The 22,644-nt window shown below is 42.7% G+C and overlaps 1 protein-coding gene across 3 annotated transcripts in view; it reads right to left on the bottom strand.

Annotated features, from left to right (window-relative positions):
• The window catches only part of MOK (MOK protein kinase), a 69,119-nt gene extending 48,917 nt beyond the window's left edge, over window positions 1-20,202 (bottom strand). Inside the window, exon 1 of one of the 3 annotated variants that reach the window (XM_082451095.1) lies at window positions 13,462-20,202. In XM_082451095.1, coding sequence (XP_082307221.1) covers window positions 13,462-13,471 — 10 coding nt within the window. In that variant the 5' untranslated portion in view covers window positions 13,472-20,202. The remainder of the gene's footprint in view (window positions 1-13,461) is intronic. The other 2 variants (XM_082451097.1, XM_082451099.1) reach the window with 2 other exon arrangements.
• Between the last annotated feature and the right edge of the window lie 2,442 nt (window positions 20,203-22,644).

Below are 22,644 nucleotides of genomic sequence, written 5' to 3'. Positions count from 1 at the left end.
ATAAAATAAATTTTTTTTTTAAATGATGCTTTCAAATAACATTTAACAATATAAGAAACTGTTCAGCCATAATTTAATACTAAGTGAAAAAAGGATGGTAGTGATCATACGAATACATACACATGCAGACTTGCTTTAAAAAAAAAAGTTAGCTCTGCACTTTATTTATTTATTTAGGCCAAGCCCCACAGCTTGCAGGATCTTAGTCACCGACCAGGGATTGAACCCGGGCCACAGCAGTGAAATTGCCAAGTCCTGACCACTGGACCACCAGGGAATTCCCAACTCTGCATTTTAAAGTAGTTTAGGGCTTCCCTGGTGGCGCAGTGGTTAAGAATCCGCCTGCCAATGCAGGGGACACGGGTTCAAGCCCTGGTCCGGGAAGATCCCACATGCCACGGGGCAACTCAGCATGTGCGCCACAACTACTGAGCCTGCACTCTAGAGCCTGCGAGCCACAACTACTGAGCCCACGAGCCACAACTACTGAAGCCCGCACGCCTAGAGCCCATGCTCCGCAACGAGAGAAGCCACTGCAATGAGAAGCCCGCACACCGCAACAAAGAGTAGCCCCCGCTCACCACAACTAGAGAAAGCCCGCGGGCAGCAACAAAGATCCAACCCAGCCAAAAATAAATAAATAAATAAAAATTAAAAAAAGAAAAAAAAAAAGTAGTTTAAGTACAAACTCCAAGTGTGCGCCAGCAATCCAAGCTGGCTCCAGACCATCATGACCAGCCAGCAATAAATGGAACCCATGGCCCTGGAGATGGCCACAGGGATAAAGAATTACTTGTTTCCTCCATGGCTCTTCCAATAGACAAAGGGTCTGGGTGTAACAAGGATGAAAGGCAGGGGAGAGAAAAAGAGAAACACCCCTATGAGAAAACACTTACTTAGGAAAAGTATCTTCCTATTCTCTCCAACAGGATGTGGCATATTTTTACAGGCCTTTACTGTTAGATAAGAAACATTAAGATGAACACAAAGCACAACACAAAGCTATGAAGGATATAGAGCTATGCTAGTAAAAAAAATCCTGCCCCACATTAATGGGAATAGAGAGAGTAAACAATCACTAAAAACAAAACCGACCAAAATATCACCCAGACTCAAGGACAAAGAAAAGTTTAAATAACATAGCTATATGAAAAGGGTAGATAGGGACTTCCCTGGTGGTCCAGTGGTTAAGACTCCATGCTCCCAATGCAAGGGGCCCAGGTTCAATCCCTGGTCAGGGAACTAGATCCCGCATGCCGCAACTAAGACCCAGCGTGGCCAAACAAATAAATATTAAAAAAGTAATAATAAAAGACAAACTCAAGGGTGAAGACTTAATAAAATTAATATTTTTTAAAAAAGGGTAGATAGAACAAGGAGGATAAATAAGTCCATTCATATTAATTAAGATTCTATTCATTTTTACCAAACCAAGGCTTGTTTAAGTGGACTTTAAGCCTTATTTAAAGCGTGAAAATGGAGTTCAAATTCATTTTTTGTGAAATTCTAAACCCGTCACACCCAAATCCAAATATTTGTATTCAAACACTGCTTCTAAAGATTTTAATCAAGGCAGGTGATAAGCATCAGAATGATGGGGCTTCACTAGTGGAGGGGTGAAAAGAATTGAGGGAGGCTAATTAGTGAGTATAACCCTCAACTAGAGCTTAAAAGGAAGAGGATTCAGCTTGTAATTCCCACTCTCCGTGAGAGATTAAGTAATTCAAAACAAATCACTAAAACAAGATCAGGAACCTTCAATAAAGAAGGCTGTACCCAATTAATGACTTGCTGTAGTGTGGAAAATTGTGACCTGAATTACCAAACATAGTGAAAACACAAAAGGACGTAAAAGTATTCATAAACTCATAAAAATGGTGATCATTTTGTAATGTGCAGAAACACTGAATCACTATGCTGTGCATCTGGAACTAGCATAGTGTTGTAGGTCAATTATACTTTAAAAAAAAAACACTTAGACTTTAAAATTTAAACTGTACCCATTAACCCAATCAATGTATGCCACTGATAAACATGAAGAATTACTCAAAGATCTATGTTCAAACATCTTCATTGAAGCATCATCCTAACAGACTACAGTACAACATATTTAATATAATCACATATAATTTTAGAACAAATACATACATATACACACACACACCCACACACAATATGCACAGAAAATTTATGGACGTACATCTAAGAAAATGTTAACCAGGATGGACTCTGCCCACTAGGGAAGGGTCCTGAGACTAATGTAAAACCTTTCACTGCTTGAATTTATCACAAAGCTACAATTATTTTTACTGAATTTTGTTTTATTTAAAGGAGAAAAGTTGCTAGTTGATGCATCTATTTATAAAACAGAAGGTGATATGCACACTAGGAAGGAGAGCATGGAACAACATTATGTGAAGTACTTTGCAACTCTGATTCTATAAAAATACTGACATAAATTGTTACCAAACCAAACTTGGGTCCCCTCGCCATTTCGCAGTAAAGCCAGTCTACTGACACCAGGTTGTGGTGAAGGAAAGCACAGCATTTATTGTAGGGCGCTAGATAAGGAGTCCAGGAGAGCTAGTGCTTAAAATACCCAAACTCCCCAATGGGTTTCAGCAAAGCATTTAAAAAAAATTTTTTTTTAATTTTTATTTATTTATTTTGATTTGTCTGCACCGGGTCTTAGTTGCAGCATGCGGGATCTTTCTTGCCATGTGTGGTATTTTTAGTTGTGGCATGCAGGCTCTTAGTTGCAGCATGTGGGATCTAGTTCCCTTCAGGGATCAAACCCGAACCCCCTGCATTGGGAGCATGGAGTCCCAACCACTGGACCACCAGGGAAGTCCCTCAGCAAAGCATTTTTAAAGGCCCAGTGAGGGAGAGGCGTCCCAGGGTATGTGATCAGCTCATGCACAATTCTCTGATTGGTTGATGGTGAGGTAACAGGGTGACGTCACAGGGGTTAACGTTATCAATCCTTAAGTACCAGTAGGTCTGGGAGCTATTTGTTTATGGTCACCAAGTAGTTAATTTCTCCCATTTGGTGGTGGTTCTAGCACCTGTAAACTCAGGAGTTTACAGAGGACATGGGGGAGGGACATGGGGGAGGGATCTGTCCCGGGAAGGCTCCATAGGGTCCTGCTCAGTTACATTATGAGGGACAGAAAGCTGAAACCTCACTGCAATTACAACAGATAATTTTTAAAACTCTCTCTGTGATATAATAGCAAACTGTTACTGCCTTCAGAACATGTAGTTTTTTCTCTTTTTATAGACACGTTTTGAATAATCCATTAAAAAGTACAGACAGGAAAAAAAATTGATACTCCCATTAGATTAGGTTAAGGGTAAATTTTTTCAAAGTAAGGATCTGACTGATGTTTGCCGTTCTTTCCCCTTTTACATCCCTGCCTTCCATCCACTGGGATAGCAAATGATAACTCATTCACATTTTACCATGTACCAGACACTACGCTGTAAGTTTTATGTAGATTATCTCATTTAACTTTGAAACAATCCTATAAAATAGGTATTATTATGCCTGTTTAAAGATGAGTGTGGAAGGTTTTATTTTCCAAAGACGGCAGCCTCTAGATATCCCACCCCACAGGCTCGTCTTACTGTGTGTCTTTGTCACTCCTCCACCAAGAGATGGGATCTATGTTCTCTCCTCTCAAATCTGAGGGATGCAGAAGTAACATTATGCCATTTCTGCGGCTAGATCAGAGAATGTAATGCTGCTTCCACCAAACTCTCGGGATGCTCCTTCTCAGAACCCAGCTGCCATACTGTGAGGAGGCCCAAGATACATGGAGGTTCTGAGTGCTATGTTCTGGCTGACAGCCCATGCTGAGGTCCCAGCTGATATCCAGCATCAACCACCAGACACTTGTGTGAGGAAACTTTTGAGATGACTCCAGCTCCAGCCACCATCTAACTGCAACCACATGAGAGACTCCAAGTGAAACCTGCCTAGTTGGGTCCAGGCAACTCACAGAACCATGGGAGAGAATAATGATTGTTATTGTAAGCCACTAAGTTGGGGTAATTTGTTACACAGCAATAGAAAACCAGAATGATGAAGAAAACCAGCATAAGAAAAGAAAGGTCGGTAACCTGCCAGAGGATACCTTGTCTGCCTGGCTCCAAAGCCCACACTCTTAGCAACTAAGATGTGTTACTCCTTGCTCCCTACTACTGCAAATGATGCAAAGCAAAAAGGAGGTGATCAGGAATAATCCACAGAATGATCAATATATCCCCAAGCCCTTGGGCGTTGCCTGGAAAACAAATAAGAAAATACATCTAGGGGCTTCCCTGGTGGCGCAGTGGTTAAGAATCCACCTGCCAATGCAGGGCACACGGGTTCGAGCCCTGGTCCAGGAAGATCCCACATGCCATGGGGCAACTAAGCCCGTGCAGCACAACTACTGAGCCTGCGCTCTAGAGCCCGCGAGCCCCAACTACTGAGCCCATGTGCCACAACTACTGAAGACCGTGCACCTAGAGCCCACACTCCACAACAAGAGAAGCCACTGCAACGAGAAGCCCGCGCAACACAACGAAGAGTAGCCCCCGCTCTCCGCAACTAGAGAAAAACCCGCACGCAGCAACAAAGACCCAACACAGCTAAAAAAATAAATAAAATTAAAATTAAAATAAAAAAAAAAGAAAATACATCTAGAAAACCATAAAATAAAGACCAGCATGATAATCTAGCATTCCCAGCCCCACTCAATGACCTCAAGCTACAAGTCCAATTTCACCATTACACACTCTTCCTGTTCATTCTAATTCCATGACTCTGTGTCTGTGACTTCCTGTTCTGGAATATTCTCTCCACTGTTAACTATTTGTTAAGCATTTAATTAATGATCAGGACTTAAACCTGAAGGACAATAGGTTACGCCAGTTCTCAGACTGGATTTTAAGGTAGAAGGAAGGGAGAATAAAGATGCACCACTAAACCAAGTAATTAAAACTACCAAAATGGCCATCTAAAAGAACATATCAAATAATACCTAATATATACTTTTAAAATCCCAGGAGTTTAAAGGATATAAATCATAAAATGCAAATGTTAACATATATATCAATGCATATATATATACGTGTGTGTATATATATAAATGCTAACGTTAGTATTTTTAAAAGAGGATAGATACACAATAATTTACGCATACATACATACATATAGACGCACAGGAAACTGGTAAGAGTGGTTGACTCCAGGAAGAGAAGCACGAAGGGTCTAAGAGGCAAAGGTGAATAAACGGAACGATCAAATGGTCAAACCTAGCTTCAACAAAACTAAGACATGCTGACATCGGACACTCTAGATGGGACACAGTGACAGGGACACGACTTCATCTCTGACGTATTCCTGAGGAAAATATTTAAGCTAAAGCTAATCATGAGGTTTAGAAAACCGGAAGTGCCCATGGCTGTCATGCAAACCTTGTCCTCCGAGCCTAGCACGAGTCATAACCACTAGCTGTTTGCTTCCTAGGGCACGAGGACCGTCGCTGCTACCGTCAAACGTCTGCCTTATTAACATGCTTGTGAGATCTTGGTTCCCAGGCCGGAGGTCAGGCCTGAGCTCCTGTGGTGGGACTTCCAAGTCCAAACCGCTGGACTAACAGAGAACCTCAGACCCCAGGGACTATTAATCAGAGTGAGGTCTCCCAGAGGTCCTCATCTCAGCACCAAGACCTGGCTCTAACCAACTGCCTGCAAACTCCAGTGCTGGACGTCTCAGGGCAAACAACCAGTAAGACAGGAAGAGAGCACCACCCAACAAAAAGAGAAGAAAAAAAAAATGAAACGACAAAAAAATATGTTACAAACGAAGGAGAAAGGTAAAAACCTACAAGACCAAATAAATGAAAATGAAATAGGCAACCTACCTGAAAAAGAATTAAGAGTACTGACAGTAAAGATGATCCAAAATCTCAGAAACAGAATGAAGAAAATACAAGATTTAACAAGGATCCAGAAGAACTAAAGAGCAAACAAACAGTGATGAACAACACAATTACTGAAATTAAAAATACTCTAGAAGGAATGAATAGCAGAATAACTGAGGCAGAAGAATGGATAAGTGAGGTGGAAGATAAAATGGTGGAAATAACTGCCAGAGAGCAGAATAAAGAAAAAAGAATGAAAAGAATTGAGGACAATCTCAAAGACCTCCGGGACAACATTAAACACACTAACATTCGAATTATAGGGGTCCCAGAAGAAGAACAGAAAAAGAAAGGGGCTGAGAAAACATTTGAAGAGATTATAGTCAAAAACTTCCCTAACATGGGAAAGGAAATAGTCAATCAAGTCCAGGATGCACAGAGAGTACCATACAGGATAAGCCCAAAGAAAAACACACCGAGACACATATTAATAAAACTATCAAAAATTAAATGCAAAGAACAAATATTAAAAGCAGCAAGGGAAAAGCAAAAAATAACATACAAGGGAATCCCCATAAGGTTAACAGCTGATTTTTCAGCAGAAACTCTGCAAGCCAGAAGGGAGTGGCAGGACATATTTAAAGTGATGAAAGGGAAAAACCTACAACCAAGATTACTCTACCCAGCAAGGATCTTATTCAGATTCGATGGAGAAATTAAAACCTTTACAGATAAGCAAAAGTTAAGAGAATTTAGCACCACCAAACCAGCTTTACAACAAATGCAAAAGGAACTTCTCTAGGCAGGAAACACAAGAGAAGGAAAAGACCTACAATAACAAACCCAAAACAATTAAGAAAATGGTAATAGGAACATACATATTGATAATTACCTTAAATGTAAATGCTCCAACCAAAAGACATAGACTGGCTGAATGGATACAAAAACAAGACCCGTACATATGCTGTCTACAAGAGACTCACTTCAGACCTAGGACACATACAGACTGAAAGTGAGGGGATGGAAAAAGATATTCCATGCAAATGGAAACCAAAAGAAAGCTGGAGTAGCAAGCCTCGTATCAGACAAAATAGACTTTAAAACAAAGACTATTACAAGAAACAAAGAAGAATACTACATAATGATCAAGGGATCAATCCAAGAAGAAGATATAACAATTGTAAATATTTATGCACCCAACACAGGAGCACCTCAACACATAAAGAAAATGCTAACAGCCATAAAAGGAGAAAGCAACAGTAACACAATAATAGTAGGGGACTTTAACACCTCACTTTCACCAATGGATCATCCAAAATGAAAATAAATAAGGAAACACAAGCTTTAAATGATACATTAAACAAGATGGACTTAATTGATATTTATAGGACATCCATCCAAAAACAACAGAGTACACTTTCTTCTCAAGTGCTCATGGAACATTCTCCAGGATAGACCATATTTTGGGTCACAAACCAAGCCTTAGTAAATTTAAGAAAATTGAAATCATATCAAGCATCTTTTCTGACCACAACGCTATGACACTAGATATCACTTACAGGAAAAAAACTGTAAAAAATACAAACACATGGAGGCTAAACAATATGCTACTAAATAATCAAGAGGTCACTGAAGAAATCAAAGAGGAAATAAAAAAATACCTAGAAACAAATGACAGTGAAACCACAACAACCCAAAACCTACGGGATGCAGCAAAAGCAGTTCTAAGAGGGAAGTTTATAGCAATACAATCCTACCTCAAGAAACAAGAAAAATCTCAAATAAACAACACCTAAAGCACCTAGAACACCTAAAGCAATTAGAGAAAGAAGACCAAAAATACCCAAGGTTAGCAGAAGGAAAGAAATCATAATCATAAAGATCAGATCAGAAATAAATGAAAAAGAAATGAAGGAAAAATAGCAAAGATCAATAAAACAAAAAGCTGGTTCTTTGAGAAGATAAACAAAATTGATAAACCATTAGCCAGACTCATCAAGAAAAAAAGAGGAGAAGACTCAAATCAACAGAATTAGAAATGAAAAAGGAGAAGTAACAACTGACACTGAAGAAATACAAAGGATCATGAGAGATTACTACAAGCAACTATATGCCAATAAAGTGGACAACCTGGAAGAAATGGACAAATTCTTAGAAAAGTACAACCTTCTGAGACTGAACCAGGAAGAAATAGAAAATATAAACAGACCAATCACAAGCACTGAAATTGAAAATGTGATTAAAAATCTTCCAACAGGGGCTTCCCTGGTGGCACAGTGGTTGAGAATCTGCCTGCCAATGCAGGGGACACGGGTTCAAGCCCTGGTCTGGGAAGATCCCACATGCCGCGGAGCAACTGGGCCCGTGAGCCACAATTACTGAGCCTGCGCGTCTGGAGCCTGTGCTCCGCAGCGGGAGAGGCCGCGATAGTCAGAGGCCCACGCACCGCGATGGGGAGTGGCCCCCGCTTGCCACAGCTGGAAGAAGGCCCTCACACAGAAACGAAGACCCAACATGGCCATAAATAAATAAATTAATTTAAAAAAAAAAAAAAGAGCTTGCTTTCAATTAAAAAAAAAAAAAATCTTCCAACAAACAAAAGCCCAAGACCAGATGGCTTCACAGGCGAATTCTATCAAACATTTAGAGAAGAGCTAACACCTATCCTTCTCAAACTCTTCCAAAATATAGCAGAGGGAGGAACACTCCCAAACTCATTCTGATACCAAACCTGATACCCACCATCACCCTGATACCAAAACCAGACAAAGATGTCACAAAAAAAGAAAACTACAGGCCAATATCTCTGATGAACACAGATGCAAAAATCCTCAACAAAATACTAGCAAACAGAATCCAACAGCACATTACAAGGATCATACACCATGATCAAGTGGGGTTTATCCCAGGAATGCAAGGATTCTTCAATATACGCAAATCAATCAATGTGATACACCATATTAACAAAATGAAGGATAAAAACCATATCATCATCTCAATAGATGCAGAGAAAGCTTTTGACAAAATTCAACACCCATTTATGATAAAAAAAAAAACTCTCCAGGGACTTCCCTGGTGGCACAGTGGTTAAGAATCTGCCTGCCAACACACGGGACACAGGTTCGAGCCCTGGTCCGGGAAGATCCCACATGCCGCGGAGCAACTAAGCCCGTGTGCCACAACTATTGAGCCTGCACTCTAGAGCCCGTGAGCTAAACTACTGAGCCTGTGTGCCACAACTACTGAAGCCTGTGCACCTAGATCCTGTGCTCCACAACAAGAGAAGCCACTGCAGTGAGACGCCCGTGCACCGCAATGAAGAGTCACCCCCACCTGCCACAACTAGAGAAAGCCTGTGCACAGCAACGAAGACTCAATGCAGCCAAAAATAAATAACTAAATAAATGTATTAAAAAAAAAAACTCTCCAGAAAGTAGGCATATAGGGAAACTACTTCAACATAATAAAGGCCATATATGACAAACCCACAACCAACATCGTTCTCAATGGTGAAAAACTGAAACCATTTCCTCTAAGATCAGGAACAAGACAAGGTTGCTCACTCTCACCACTATTACTCAACATAGTTTTCGAAGTTTTAGCCACAGCAATCAGAGAAGAAAAAGGAATAAAAGGAATCCAAATCAGAAAAGAAATAAAACTGTCACTGTTTGCAAATGGTATGATACTATACATAGAGAATCTTAAAGATGCTACCAGAAAACTACTAGAGCTAATCAATGAATCTGTTAGAGTAGCAGGATACAAAATTAATGCACAGAAATCTCTTGCATTCCTATACACTAACGATGAAAAATCTGAATGAGAAATTAAGGAAACACTCCCATTTACCACTGCAACAAAAAGAATAAAATACCTAGGAATAAACCTACCTAAGGAGATAAAAGACCTGTATGCAGAAAACTGTAAGACACTGATGAAAGAAATTAAAGATGATACAAACAGATGGAGAGATATACCATCTTTTTGGATTGGAAGAATCAACATGGTGAAAATGACTATACTACCCAAAGCAATCTACACAATCCCTATCAAACTACCAATGGCATTTTTCACAGAACTAGAACAAAAAATTTCACAATTTGTATGGAAACACAAAAGACCCCGAATAGCCAAAGCAATATTGAGAAAGAAAGACGGAGCTGGAGGATTCAGGCTCCTGGACTTCAGACTACACTACAAAGCTACAGTAATCAAGACAGTATGGTACTGGCACAAAAACAGAAATATAGATCAGTGGAACAGGAAAGAAAGCCCAGAGATAAACCCACACACATATGGTCACCTTATCTTTGATAAAGGAGGCAAGAGTATACAATGGAGGAAAGACTGCCTCTTCAATAAGTGGTGCTGGGAAAACTGGACAGCTACATGTAAATGAATGAAATTAGAACACTTCCTAACACCATACACAAAAATAAACTCAAAATGGATTAAAGACCTAAATGTAGGGTCAGACACTATAAAAGTCTTAGAGGAAAACATAGGCAGCACACTCTATGACATAAATCACAGCACGATCCTTTTTGACCCACCTCCTAGAGAAATGGAAATAAAAACAAACAAATGGGACCTAATGAAACTTAAAAGCTTTTGCACAGCAAAGGAAACCATAAACAAGACAAAAAGACAACCTCAGAATGGGAGAAAATATTTGCAGATGAAGCAACTGACAAAGGATTAATCTCCAAAATCAAGCAGCTCATGCAGGTCAATATCAAAAAAAACAAACAACAAAAAACAAACAAACAGGGGCTTCCCTGGTGGCACAGTGGTTGAGAATCTGCCTGCCAATGCAGGGGACATGGGTTCGAGCCCTAGTCTGGGAAGATCCCACATGCCGCGGAGCAACTGGGCCCGTGAGCCACAACTACTGAGCCTGCACGTCTGGAGCCTGTGTTCGGCAACAAGAGAGGCCGCGATAGTGAGAGGCCCGTGCACTGCGATGAAGAATGGCCCCCGCTTGCCACAACTAGAGAAAGCCCTCGCACAGAAACAAAGACCCAACATAGCCAAAAATAAATAAATAAATTTATAAAAACAAACAAACAACCCAATCCAAAAATGGGCAGAAGACTTAAATAGACATTTCTCCAAAGAAGATATACGGATTGCCAACAAACACATGAAAAGATGCTCAACATCACTAATCATTAGAGAAATGCAAATCAAAACTACAATGAGGTATCACCTCACACCAGTCAGAATGGCCATCATCAAAAAATCTACAAACAATAAATGCTGGAGAGGGTGTGGAGAAAAGGGAACCCTCCTGCACTGTTGGTGGGAATGTAAATTTATACAGCCACTATGGAGAATAGTATGGAGGTTCTTTAAAAAACTAAAAATAGAACTACCATATGACCCAGCAATCCCACTACTGGACATATACCCTGAGAAAACCATAATTCAAAAAGAGTCATGTACCACAATGTTCATTGCAGCACTATTTACAATAGCCAGGATATGGAAACAACCTAAGTGTCCATCGACAGATGAATGTCTAAAGACGATGTGGCACTTATATACAATGGAATATTACTCAGCCATAAAAGGAAACGAAATTGAGTTATTTGTAGTGAGGTGGATGGACCTAGAGTCTGTTATACAGAGTGAAGTAAGTCAGAAAGAGAAAAACAAATACCGTATGCTAACACATACATATGGAATCTAAAAAAAAAAAAAAAAAATGGTTCTGAAGAACCTAGGGGCACTAGGGGCAGGACAGGAATAAAGACGCAGACCTACCAGAGAATGGACTTGAGGACACGGGGAGGGGGAAGGGTAAGCTGGGACGAAGTGAGAGAGTGGCATGGACATATATACACTACCAAATGTAAAATAGATAGTTAGTGGGAAGCAGCCGCATAGCACAGGGAGATCAGCTCGGTGCTTTGTGACCACCTAGAGGGGTGGGATAAGGAGGGTGGGAGGGAGACGCAAGAGGGAGGAGATATGGGATACGTGTATATGTATAGCTGATTCACTTTGTTATAAAGCAGAAACTAACACACCACTGTGAAGCAATTATACTCCAATAAAGATGTTAAAGGAAAAAAGAAAAAAAAAATAAAGCTAATCATGAGGAAACTATCAGACAAATCCAAATTGTGGGCCATTCTGCAAAACACATGGCCTGGATTCTGGAAAAATGTTGTCATCAAAGACACAAAAGGCAAGACACTGTGCCAGCTAAAGGACACCAAAAAGATATGGCAACAAAATGCAATTTGTGATTTTTGACTGGGATCCTGGAAAAAATAAAAACACCTGTAATGGATATTATTGGGATAACTGGGAAAATGTGAGATATAGACTGCATATTACATAACAGCATTGTATCAACATTTTATTTGTACTGTGATTATGTAGGAGAGTGTTCTTCTTCTTAGGGGATACCTGCTGAATTATTAGTGGTGAAATGTAATGATGTCTACAACTACTCTCAAAAGGTTCACTGAAAATAAATAAATACATAATTGAGAGAGAGAGAGAAAATGCCAGAGCACAAGTGAGACGGCACACAAACATAAGGCAAAATGGTGCACCTAGGTGAAGGGTGTATGAATATTCACGGTACTCTTCTTGCAACTTTTCTGTAGATTCGAAATTTTTCAAAATAAATAGTTGGGAAGGAAAAAAGGAATACCGTATGTGTATATTAGTCCACACTACACGTAAAATATGTGTATATAAGTCCACACTTTACGTTGGTATATGCCATATACCAACTACCAACTGACAATTAGAATACAATGCAAATTAAACATTATAACTACACCTAACGTAATTTAATCTTATAATTAATTTAATCTAATCCTCTCTTTAAGCAAAAGAGGTCGGAATTTTTCTGCACTTCTGGCTCACAAGCATAAATGACAATTATATCTGTAAAGTAACGTAAAAAAAAAAAAAGAAGACCATTCTAGTTGTTACACTTGGATTGTCCATAATCCACAAATCGAAGCACAGGTAAATGTCTTACCCTTACCTCATTTCACAACTTCCCAGTACACTCTTTCACTAAAAAGTTGTTTCAAAATTTCTATAAGGAAGTTCCGATAAAAACACTACTGCTTGACCCAAAAATAATAATAAAAGAAAATACACAGCCCAGCTTTCCTCTCAATTGTCCACTAAACCAATGTCAATAAAAGGCAGGAAGCCACACAGTAACCGCTCACTACATTACTGCCGAATGTTCAAGAAAAGAATCTCAGGTTCAATCCAGCCTTTTAAAAAATTTAAAAAAAAATTTTTTTTCAGTCAACTCCCCAAACTCTAACATAACCTCGCATCAAAATAAGCCTCATATGGACTCGGGTCGGCGCTGTGGGACCCCTCACGGCCCCCAGAGAAGCCCCGAACCCCTCGGGCTACCCCAGCAGGCGCGGGTTTCGAACAGCCCAGGGAGGTTTGGGGTCCCCACCCTCGGTGCCTCCCACCGCCCTCTGAGCGGCTGCGGAGGCCGGCCCCCTTCCCGCCGCCACTCTCCCTCTCGTCCCGCCCCTCCCCGGCCCCACTCAACTCTTCATCATGGATGCGGAAGCCGGCGACAACCCCTTGCCGATAGTGGAAGGAGAAGAAAGGGACAGAAAGGGTGGCCCCTGGCTTCCACTCCTTTGAGGCAGGGTCCCGAACTAGGACCTCCGCGGTGGTCCCTAGATGGAGAGCGTTAGGATCCGGCCGCCATGTTGTATTCGTGTCACCCTAGCAACCGTCTGGCCCTGAACGCCTCGAGGCCGTAGCCCGCGCGTGCGCAAAACGCCCTGTCCGCGTGCGCAAAACGCCCTGTCCGCGCCCGCCAGCCCTAAGTGTACGCATGCGCACTGCGGCCCGCCACCTCGCTCTAGTTGCTAAGCAATCTCCGGCAGCCTCAGGCAGTTCCCTGCCTAAATTATTGTGTAGGCGGCCTTCCCCGGGATCTCTCTCCCCAGCGGTCCTGAGAATTTAGCGATTTGGGACCTAATGCCTGGACAACAGCCTTGAGCTTTAACTGGCCTGGGACACACTAAATAATTGTCAGTTGATACCTGTTCTTTGCAGGTATTGTTCTCATCTTACAATTGAACATCCACTAACTTTAATATATTAATATTAATATATTAATATAAAATAGATAATACATTAACATGATTCAAGATTCAAAAATAACGAAAACAGAGCTAACAAAGTGGAAGTCCTCCCTCCTACCCCTCCGTCCGCAGTTCCTCTCCCCATAGGGTAGATCTCCCCAAAGATCTCATGTTATATGAGATCTTTTATTCTTTTATTCCCTTTTTGTTGCACCAACGGTAGCATAGTATAGACTCTGCTCTGTGTTTTGTATTTTTTACTTGACTCTTTAACTTGGAGATTTTCCCCTACCAGTACCCAAAGAGCTTTATTATTTTATTTAATGGCTATACTAGTTCATGGTTGTACCATCCCTTATTTGACTTGTCCTCTACTGATGGTCATCTAGATTGCTTCTTTTTTTAAAAAATGTATTTATTTTAATTTTATTTATCTTTGGATGTGTTGCGTCTTTGTTGCTGCGCGCGGGCTTTCTCTAGTTGCGGAGAATGGGGGCTACTCTTCCTTGTGGTGCACGGGCTTCTCATTCCGGTGGCTTCTCTGGTTGCGGAGCATGGGCTCTAGTCGCGCGGGCTTCAGTAGATGTGGCGTTCAGGCTCAGTAGTTGTGGCTCTCTGGCTTAGTTGCTCCACGGCATGTGGGATCCTCTCTGACCAGGGCTCGAACCCGTGTCCCCTGTAGGCGGATTCTTAACCACTGTGCCACCAGGGAAGCCCTAGGTTGTTTCTAATAGCCTGATCTTTCAAACACTGCTGCAGTGACCAGCCCTGAATATATATCATTTCCTATATGTTTATGTGTACCTATAGGAGAAATTCCTAAAGTGGAACTGCTGAGTCAAAGCATATCTGCCTTGATTTTTTTTTTTTACTTCTGTTTAAAAATGTGAGTCAAAATTCACATAATGTAGAATCAATCATTTTAAAGTGTGACATTTAGTACGTCCACAATGTTGTGGAACCATCACCTTTATCTAGCTCCAAAACATTTTCATCACCCCAAAAGGAAACCCTAAACCCATTAATCAGTCTCAAAATCATGATGCTAAGTGAAAGAAGCCAGACACTAACGGCCACCCTATTGTACGATTTCATTTACAGGATATTCCCAGACTAGACAAATCCATAGAGACAGAAAATAGATTAATGGCTGCCAGGGGCTGGGGGAACGGCTGTGAATGCTAACAGGTACTGGGTTTCTTTTTGTGGTGTTGACAACGTTCTGGAATTAGATAGTGGTGATGGTTGCACACCTTTGTAAGTCTACTAAAAGCCGCTGAATTGTACATGTCAAATAGTTAGAATGGTATGTTATGTGAATTTTATCAATTGAAAAAACAAAGGGTGGTTATTGCTGGTATTATTATTGTTGATGGTACTGTCTTTGTTGGCTCTGAAAAGCCACATCTAATCTCTCCAGATCACTGGAATTTGATTTTCTCTCTTCTTTCTTTGTGGTCTTTCCCCTTATATGGGGACTTGTCTTTAAGTCACATTTATCTTTCTCTCACTGTCTCTTTCATGTTCCTTTCTGCCACGCAGGTGGGTTCTAAGCTCCTTGGGCAGCCCACCCACCTGTCTTTCATCTCTTCTGGAGGCAGAGCGAGTTTCTGGATATTCATTGAATACCTGTTAAACAGGCGAATGCAGTTAGCAGGTGAGCCCCTGCCTCATCGATTCCGATGTGCATTTTCTGTTCACCTTCACTGTGGACAAGTAGTAGTGAAATCCTAAAGGAGACCAGGTGGGTCCTGATCCTGAGGAAGCGTTAGAGCAAGGCGCCCCCTGTAGGTAGACGCAGCATTGGTGTGCCTCCCCAGGTGAGCAGGGGCTAGTGGACTTCAGCTCTCAAGAGCCACGCAGCCTGCACCCTGGTCCACAACCTGCACTTCGTACCTGGAGGCCCTGGGAGAGGGAGCGTGGAAGGGTCTCCGGAATGGAAGATCAAAGGATACAAACAGGGACCTTAGCAGGAAGACAAAAAGGGAATTGGTGCGAGATTTTGCCCAGAGCAGTGGTTTTCGATCTTCAGCCTGCACCGAAATCACCTGCCTTCAGGTGACTCTGGATTCTGCAGGGCCACACCCCCAAAGTTTCTGAGGTGGGGTTTGAAATTTCACGTCTCTAACAGAATCCCAGGTAATGCTGCTGCTGCACTTTTTTTTTTTTTTGCCGCACTGAGTGGCTTGCGGGATCTTAGTTCCTTGACCTGGATTGAACCTGGGTCACGGCAGTGAAAGCGCTGAGTCCTAATCCCTGGACCACCAGGGAATTCCCAGCCTTATTCTTTCTTTAATTCTAAATAGACTAGGAAATGCTACTTCGAAAAGCAATTGCTGAGGAAGGTCTCTCCCTATAGTTTATAGACAGAGGGGTCAGCCTTCTCGGGTTTCAGCTGTGTGGCCTGGTTAACCTGCTTCCTTAGACCACTCATGCCCTAAATGACAAAAGAGGAATTGGCAGATGAGAAATAACAGGCTGTGAGCTCCTCCAGGGAGGGCCCCGCCCTGAGCCCCTTGCCCGCCCAGCGTACACAGTGCCAGCAGCCAGGCGTATATTACGTGCTCAGAAGATGCTTGTGAATGGAGCCAGCCTGCATCCCAGGAGCTCTGCTTTTAAAACTCTGCCGGAACGCTACCTAATTATAGCCACTTGCACTTTTGACTCATTCTAAAACTGTTCCTCAGACAGTCCATCCTGTATCCTAGCATTAGCTTTTCCCTAATTTCCAATGTCAAGAGATTCAGCCGTTAGGCTATGTTTAGCAGACAATCTGTTTCTGCTGACCATCTTAATTAACGTTCAAACCAGGAAATGGGCAGAAGTTAGAAAGAAAAATTAGGAAGGACAGAAATTTCAAACATGTTAACCTTGGTAAGGTGGGTAAAATGCAAATCTACCTACAGATATTAGAAATTAGATTCATTTTAGAAAATAATAAGGGGTTCCCTGGTGGCCTACTGGTTAGGATTCTGGGCTTTCACTGATGAGGCCTGGGTTCAATCCCTGGTCGGGGAACTGAGATCCCACAAGCCGCGCCGCACGGCCAAAATAATAGTAATAATAATGTAATAATAAATGTATCTCAGAGGAAACTAAGCATGAGCAGGAATATGAAATAAGAGCAAGAAGAACATTAGACATTCAAATTAACACGAAGAATGGTGGTTAACCAAACACTATGAATGAGATTGTGGTCTAGTGTGGATGCAAAAGAGGTCCAATGTCAGGCTGGAGAGACGTCTATGCATTTTTCTTACAAAAAGGCACATGGAACAATAGACTTTTTTTTTTTTTAATGCAAGAAAAGTTTTCCTAGAAGGAGTATAGAAAAATTCTTAAAATGTGGACTTCCCTAGTGGTACAGTGGTTAAGACTCCGCCCTTCCACTGCTGGGGCGCAGGTTCTATCCCTGGGAGGGGAAGTTCTGCATGCTGTGGGGTGGAGCTAAAAGAAAAAAAAGTTCTTAAAGTGCTAGGGGAGTGAGGGTCACACCGGGTGACCCCAGCCAAGTTACAGGACCACTGTTTCCTCATTTCATGTACAATGAGGATAAAAATACACTCTCCAAAGAGTGGTGGTGAAGATTAAATACCATGTCCGTGGTGCACTATACAATACTGTTTGATTTTTGCCCAGAGTCTGAAACTGACCAGGACCCTGTGGGGCTCCAGGGCACAAAAGCCTTTCTGTGTACCCCATTTCTTGTTTGCAAGAAATACGCTTCATTCAGCCTCCACGACCTTCCCTGAATTACAAAGGGGAGGTTCAAACAGTTGCTAATCAGGAAGGGAGGGGACTCGGAGACAAGGGGGGAGCAGTCAAGCCAAGGGGGAGATGGCGGGGGTGGATTGGGAGTTGGGATTAGCAGATGCAAACCGGTACATATAGAATGGATAAACAACAAGGTCCTACTGTACAGCACAGGGAACTATATTCAATATCCTGTGATAAGCCATAATGGAAAAGAATATGAAAAATAATGTGTATATGTGTATAACTGAGTCACTTTGCTGTACAGCAGTAATTAACACAACATTGTAATTCAACTATACATCAATAAAAAATAAATTAAAAAAAAGGAACAATAGTGCAGCCTTGGGGCGGAGTCCTGGTTCCCCCTCAAGGGATACACATAACAATATCTTGAGCCGTTTTGCAGATACTGAAGCTCCCACCAGGTGGGAGAAGTTAACTGTCTGCTGCCCACAAGCACGGAGACCCCAGACCAGTTGGAACCAGAAGGTTGATGATGCCGACTCCCACTTACCTCACCACCAACCAATCAGAAGATTGTCCACTAGCTGATCACGCCCTCTGTGAACCATTACTAGAAAACTCCTCACTACCCTCTCCAGGTTGGGACACAACAGTTTTGAGGGCATTAGCCTGCTGTGGCTCCCTTTGCCTGGCAAAGCAATAAAGCTATTCTTTTCTACTTCACCCAAAACTCTGTCTACGAGATTTAATTTGGTATCGGTGTACAGATGCCAGATTCAACAGCAAGTCTAACACAGGCCTGGCACAGAGCAAATGTTCAATAGATGTTGTTGACTAATCAAGAAACATCATCAGCTGTCACCTGCTCTGTCATTCCTCTATGACAGGGGCAAGGCAATGATTTTCACTGATTATTGAGCATCTAGGACAAACTTTAATCATTGATAGGGAAGAATGAAACAGGCAGACTGACAGGGTGTAGAAGCCATGTGGCCTGTTGTTGGGGACCCAGAGAGGGGAAGGGCTTTGCCAAGATCACCCATTTGCTGGTGGCCACCCAGGGCTCTGACCCGAGTCTGCGGCTTCCAGCTCCCTGTGCCTCTATAGCTGTCTCTTGTGTCTAAAAGAGACCTTTGTAAAAGCTTTGCAATGATTGTACATACTCTAAGGAAGTACATTTTTTTAAATTAATTTATTTTATTTATCCTTTTTTTTTGGCTACGTTGGCCATTGCTGCACGCGGGCTTTCTCTAGTTGAGGTGAGCAGGGGCTACTCTTTGTTGTAGTGTACGGGCTTCTCATTGCGGTGGCTTCTCTTATTGCGGGGCACAGGCTCTAGGCGTGCGGACTTCAGTAGTTGCAGCGTGCTGGTTCAGTAGTTGTGGCGCACGGGCTTAGTTGCTCCACAGGGTGTGGGATCTTCCCAAACCAGCGATTGAACTGGTGTTCCCTGCATTGGCAGGTGGGTTCCTAACCACTGTGCCACCAGAGAAGTCCCAGAAGTGTATTTTTTAAAGTCCCCGGAACCAACTGATTTGTTGTAGCAAATTAGAAGCAACATCTGAAAAACCCTTCTATTTGTCTATTTTTCTTTTGTATTGTCTAACAGCTTTGACATAGTACATATCGTACAATGAAGGATTTCATTTCTCTTCCCCCCCTTTCTTTCCTTTTTTTCCAGAATCAACTGGCAAGAAGTCAGCTTCAATACTGAAAGTGTTTTGCTCTCTCCTTGTCTGTGTACCAGGGCCCCGAGGCAAAATAAAAATGTAAAAAGAAGGTTGGAAAAAAGTTCAAGGAAATTGTCCAGGAGACAGACAAAAGAGAGAAGAAAATTAGAGAATCAACCCAGAAGGTCTGACCTCTGAAGAATGGTGTTCCAGAAAAAGAAAAGAGAGCATATGAAGTGAAGGAGGTGGTCAAATCTCCTTCAGGAACATTCATCAGAAATGTTTCATCAGGATGAAAGGACATGTTTCCAACTTGAAAAGTCTTGTGGGATGCCCAGCACAATGAATTTACCATTCATTCAACAAATACTTATTGAACACGTGCTACGTGCCTGGCACTGTTCTAGGAAGTTGGGATCCATGAATGGAGGCAGAGATCAGAGTGATGCTTCTACAAGCCCAGGGACATCAAAGATTGCCAGCAAACCACCAGAAGCTGGGGGAGGGGCATGGACCAGATTCTTCCTCAGAACCTTCAGAAGGAACCAACCCCAAGGACACCTTGATCTTGGACTTCTGGCCTCCAAAACTGTGAGAGAATAATTCTGTTGTTTAAGTCGCCCAGTTCGTGGTATTTTACTATGGTAGCTCTAGGAAACGACTAGAGTGTGCCTTTATTTTCATACCAAAGGATCCAACTTATAAGCAGAATGACAAGTTTTATAAGTTGAATTTAAAGCAAATGACTATTTAAAATCCAAGGTAGCGGCATGAGCCAAAGTCCGCCCCTCGGACATTTAAAAACCCGAGGGCTTCCCTGGTGGTGCAGTGGTTAAGAATCTGCCTGCCAATGCAGGGGACACGGGTTCGAGCCCTGGTCTGGGAGGATCCCACATGCTGCGGAGCAACTAAGCCCGTGAGCCACAACTACTGAGCCTGCGCGTCTGGAGCCTGTGCTCCGCAACGGGAGAGGCCGCGACAGTGAGAGGCCCGCGCACCGCGATGAGGAGTGGCCCCCGCTCTCCACAGCTGGAGAAAGCCCTCGCACAGAAACGAAGACCCAACACAGCCAAAAATAAATAAAAATAAATAAATAAATAAAATTAAAAAAAAAAAAAAACCCGAGTAATAATACTCAATACCGTTTAATTCTGATCACGTATGTTTGCGTTTTCCTAACTCAAAGAATGAAAATTAGGGCTTGTTTGTCTTGGAAGCCCTGTAAGATGGAGTGAGAATGGCCGGAGAAGTTCAGAGACTTTTGGAGAATAGCAGTGGGTAAAGGCCCAAGCCCTCCGTCAGCACCGGGCTCCGAGGAGCCCAGGCGCCCAAGTGCGAAGCGGACTACGTAGATCTAGGGTGCCCCCTGCCGTCTATATTCAGTCACTGCGTCTCCCCAGCCTCGGGTCCTGGCCTTGGAATAGACTTGGCCAGGAGCGCCCCGCCCACTCAGGACACGCGGCTGGAACACCAGGAAGGAAGGTGATAGTGGCAAAGGCAATGCGGGAAAGGAGCTGGTTAGGTGAGGCCTTTCAAACGGCTGTTACTCTGGCTGCGGGATGGCCAGATACGGTACAGGATGCCCAGTTGAAGTTGAATTCCAGATCAACAACTAATACTGGTTGAGTACAAGCATGTCCCAAATATTGCATGGGACATACTTATTATGCTAAATTAGTTGCTAAATCTGGCAACCCTATCAGGGCTGGGCCAGAAGGGGACAGTGTGAACAGAAAGAAATAACTTTATCTGACTTGCTTTTTTGTTGTTGTTGTTGTTTGTTTTTGATGTGGACCATTTTAGAAGTCTTTATTGAATTTGTTACAATATTGCTTCTGTTTTATGTTTTGCTTTTTGGCCCCAAGGCATGTGGGATCTTAGTTCCCTGAACCTGCACCCACTGCACTGGAAGGTGAAGTCTTAACCACTGAACCGCCAGGGGAAGTCCCCATCTGACCTTGCTTTAAAGTGTAAGATAATTTTGGAATTAGCTCGTTCATCCATCTTGTAACTGAGCACAACCCTATGGGACCTTCCCGGGACAGACCCCTCCCCCATATCTTCTGCTCTAGGTCCTCTCGGAAGTACCTAGATAATAGTATCTGATGCACATTTCCTGAGTTGTTTTACAGATGCTAAAAACCACCACCAAGGGGAAGAAATTAACTACTTGATGACCATGAGCATGAAGCCCCCAGACCTACTGGTGCCTAAGGATTGATAATGTTAAGCCCTGTGACACCATCTTGTTACCGCCATCAACCAATCAGAGAATTGTGCACAAGCTGATCACGTACCCTGCGACGCCCCTCCCTCACCTGGCCTTTAAAAATGCTTTGCTGACTCCCATCGGGGAGTTGGGGTATTTTGAGCACTCGCACTCCTGAACTCCTTGCTTGGTGCCCTACAATAAACGCTGTGCTTTCCTTCACCACAACTCGGGGTCAGTAGATGGGCTTTACAGTGAATGGGCGAGGGGAGCCAAGTTTGGTTCGGTAACAATCCGATTCCTATTTATTAAACACATATTATTGCAGACAGAGTGCTAGGCTCTGGGCATTCAGCTGTAAGCAAAATGGACAGGATGCCTGCCGTCACGGGCAGCTCACTCTACCCCCTTGGCCTACATTTATCTGTCCTAATCAAGTGTCCCAGTCTCCAGGAACTTGCTCAACCCTCCACCACCAGCACAGTTTACTTACAGCACAGCACCTAAACCTTTCCACTCACTCTAACACCTGTCTTTGCTAAACTGAGCTCCGTGAGGACAGGATTCGGTCTGTTTTGCTCGCAGCTGATTCCCTGGGGTTAGGGCATTGCCAGGGTGAATGAAAATGTTTTGACCGAGTGGCTTTTTGTCCGCACTTGGTTCTCCAGCCTTCCTGGTGGTGGGGTGAGCTACTTCACATCTTTTCAGTTAAATCTCTTCTGTTAAGATTAGCTAGAGTTGGCTTCTGCTGCTCGCAACAGGGAACCTTGATGAGACATCTGCCGTGGGAGATGGTTACCGCTTTTTGGAGTAATCAGACCAGAGCCGTGGACAGTGTGAAAAGCTGGTGCTCCCCTCCTGTACTCCTGGAGCGTCTGCCCCAGAAGCACAGGTGGCTAGGGCCTCTCGGAGACCAAGAGACCCCTGGGACATACAGGTGGGGGAATGGACATCTTTGAGTTTTGTCTTTCTAGCATTTTTTCTCCTTTTTTTGCATACAGACCCTATGCCTTTGCAGTGGCTGTCATATTGCCCAT

The sequence above is a fragment of the Balaenoptera physalus genome, assembly GCF_965194825.1.
Source record: "Balaenoptera physalus genome assembly, chromosome: 2".
Taxonomy (NCBI): Eukaryota; Metazoa; Chordata; class Mammalia; order Artiodactyla; family Balaenopteridae; genus Balaenoptera; species Balaenoptera physalus.
This window is presented reverse-complemented; position numbering and strand designations above follow the sequence as displayed.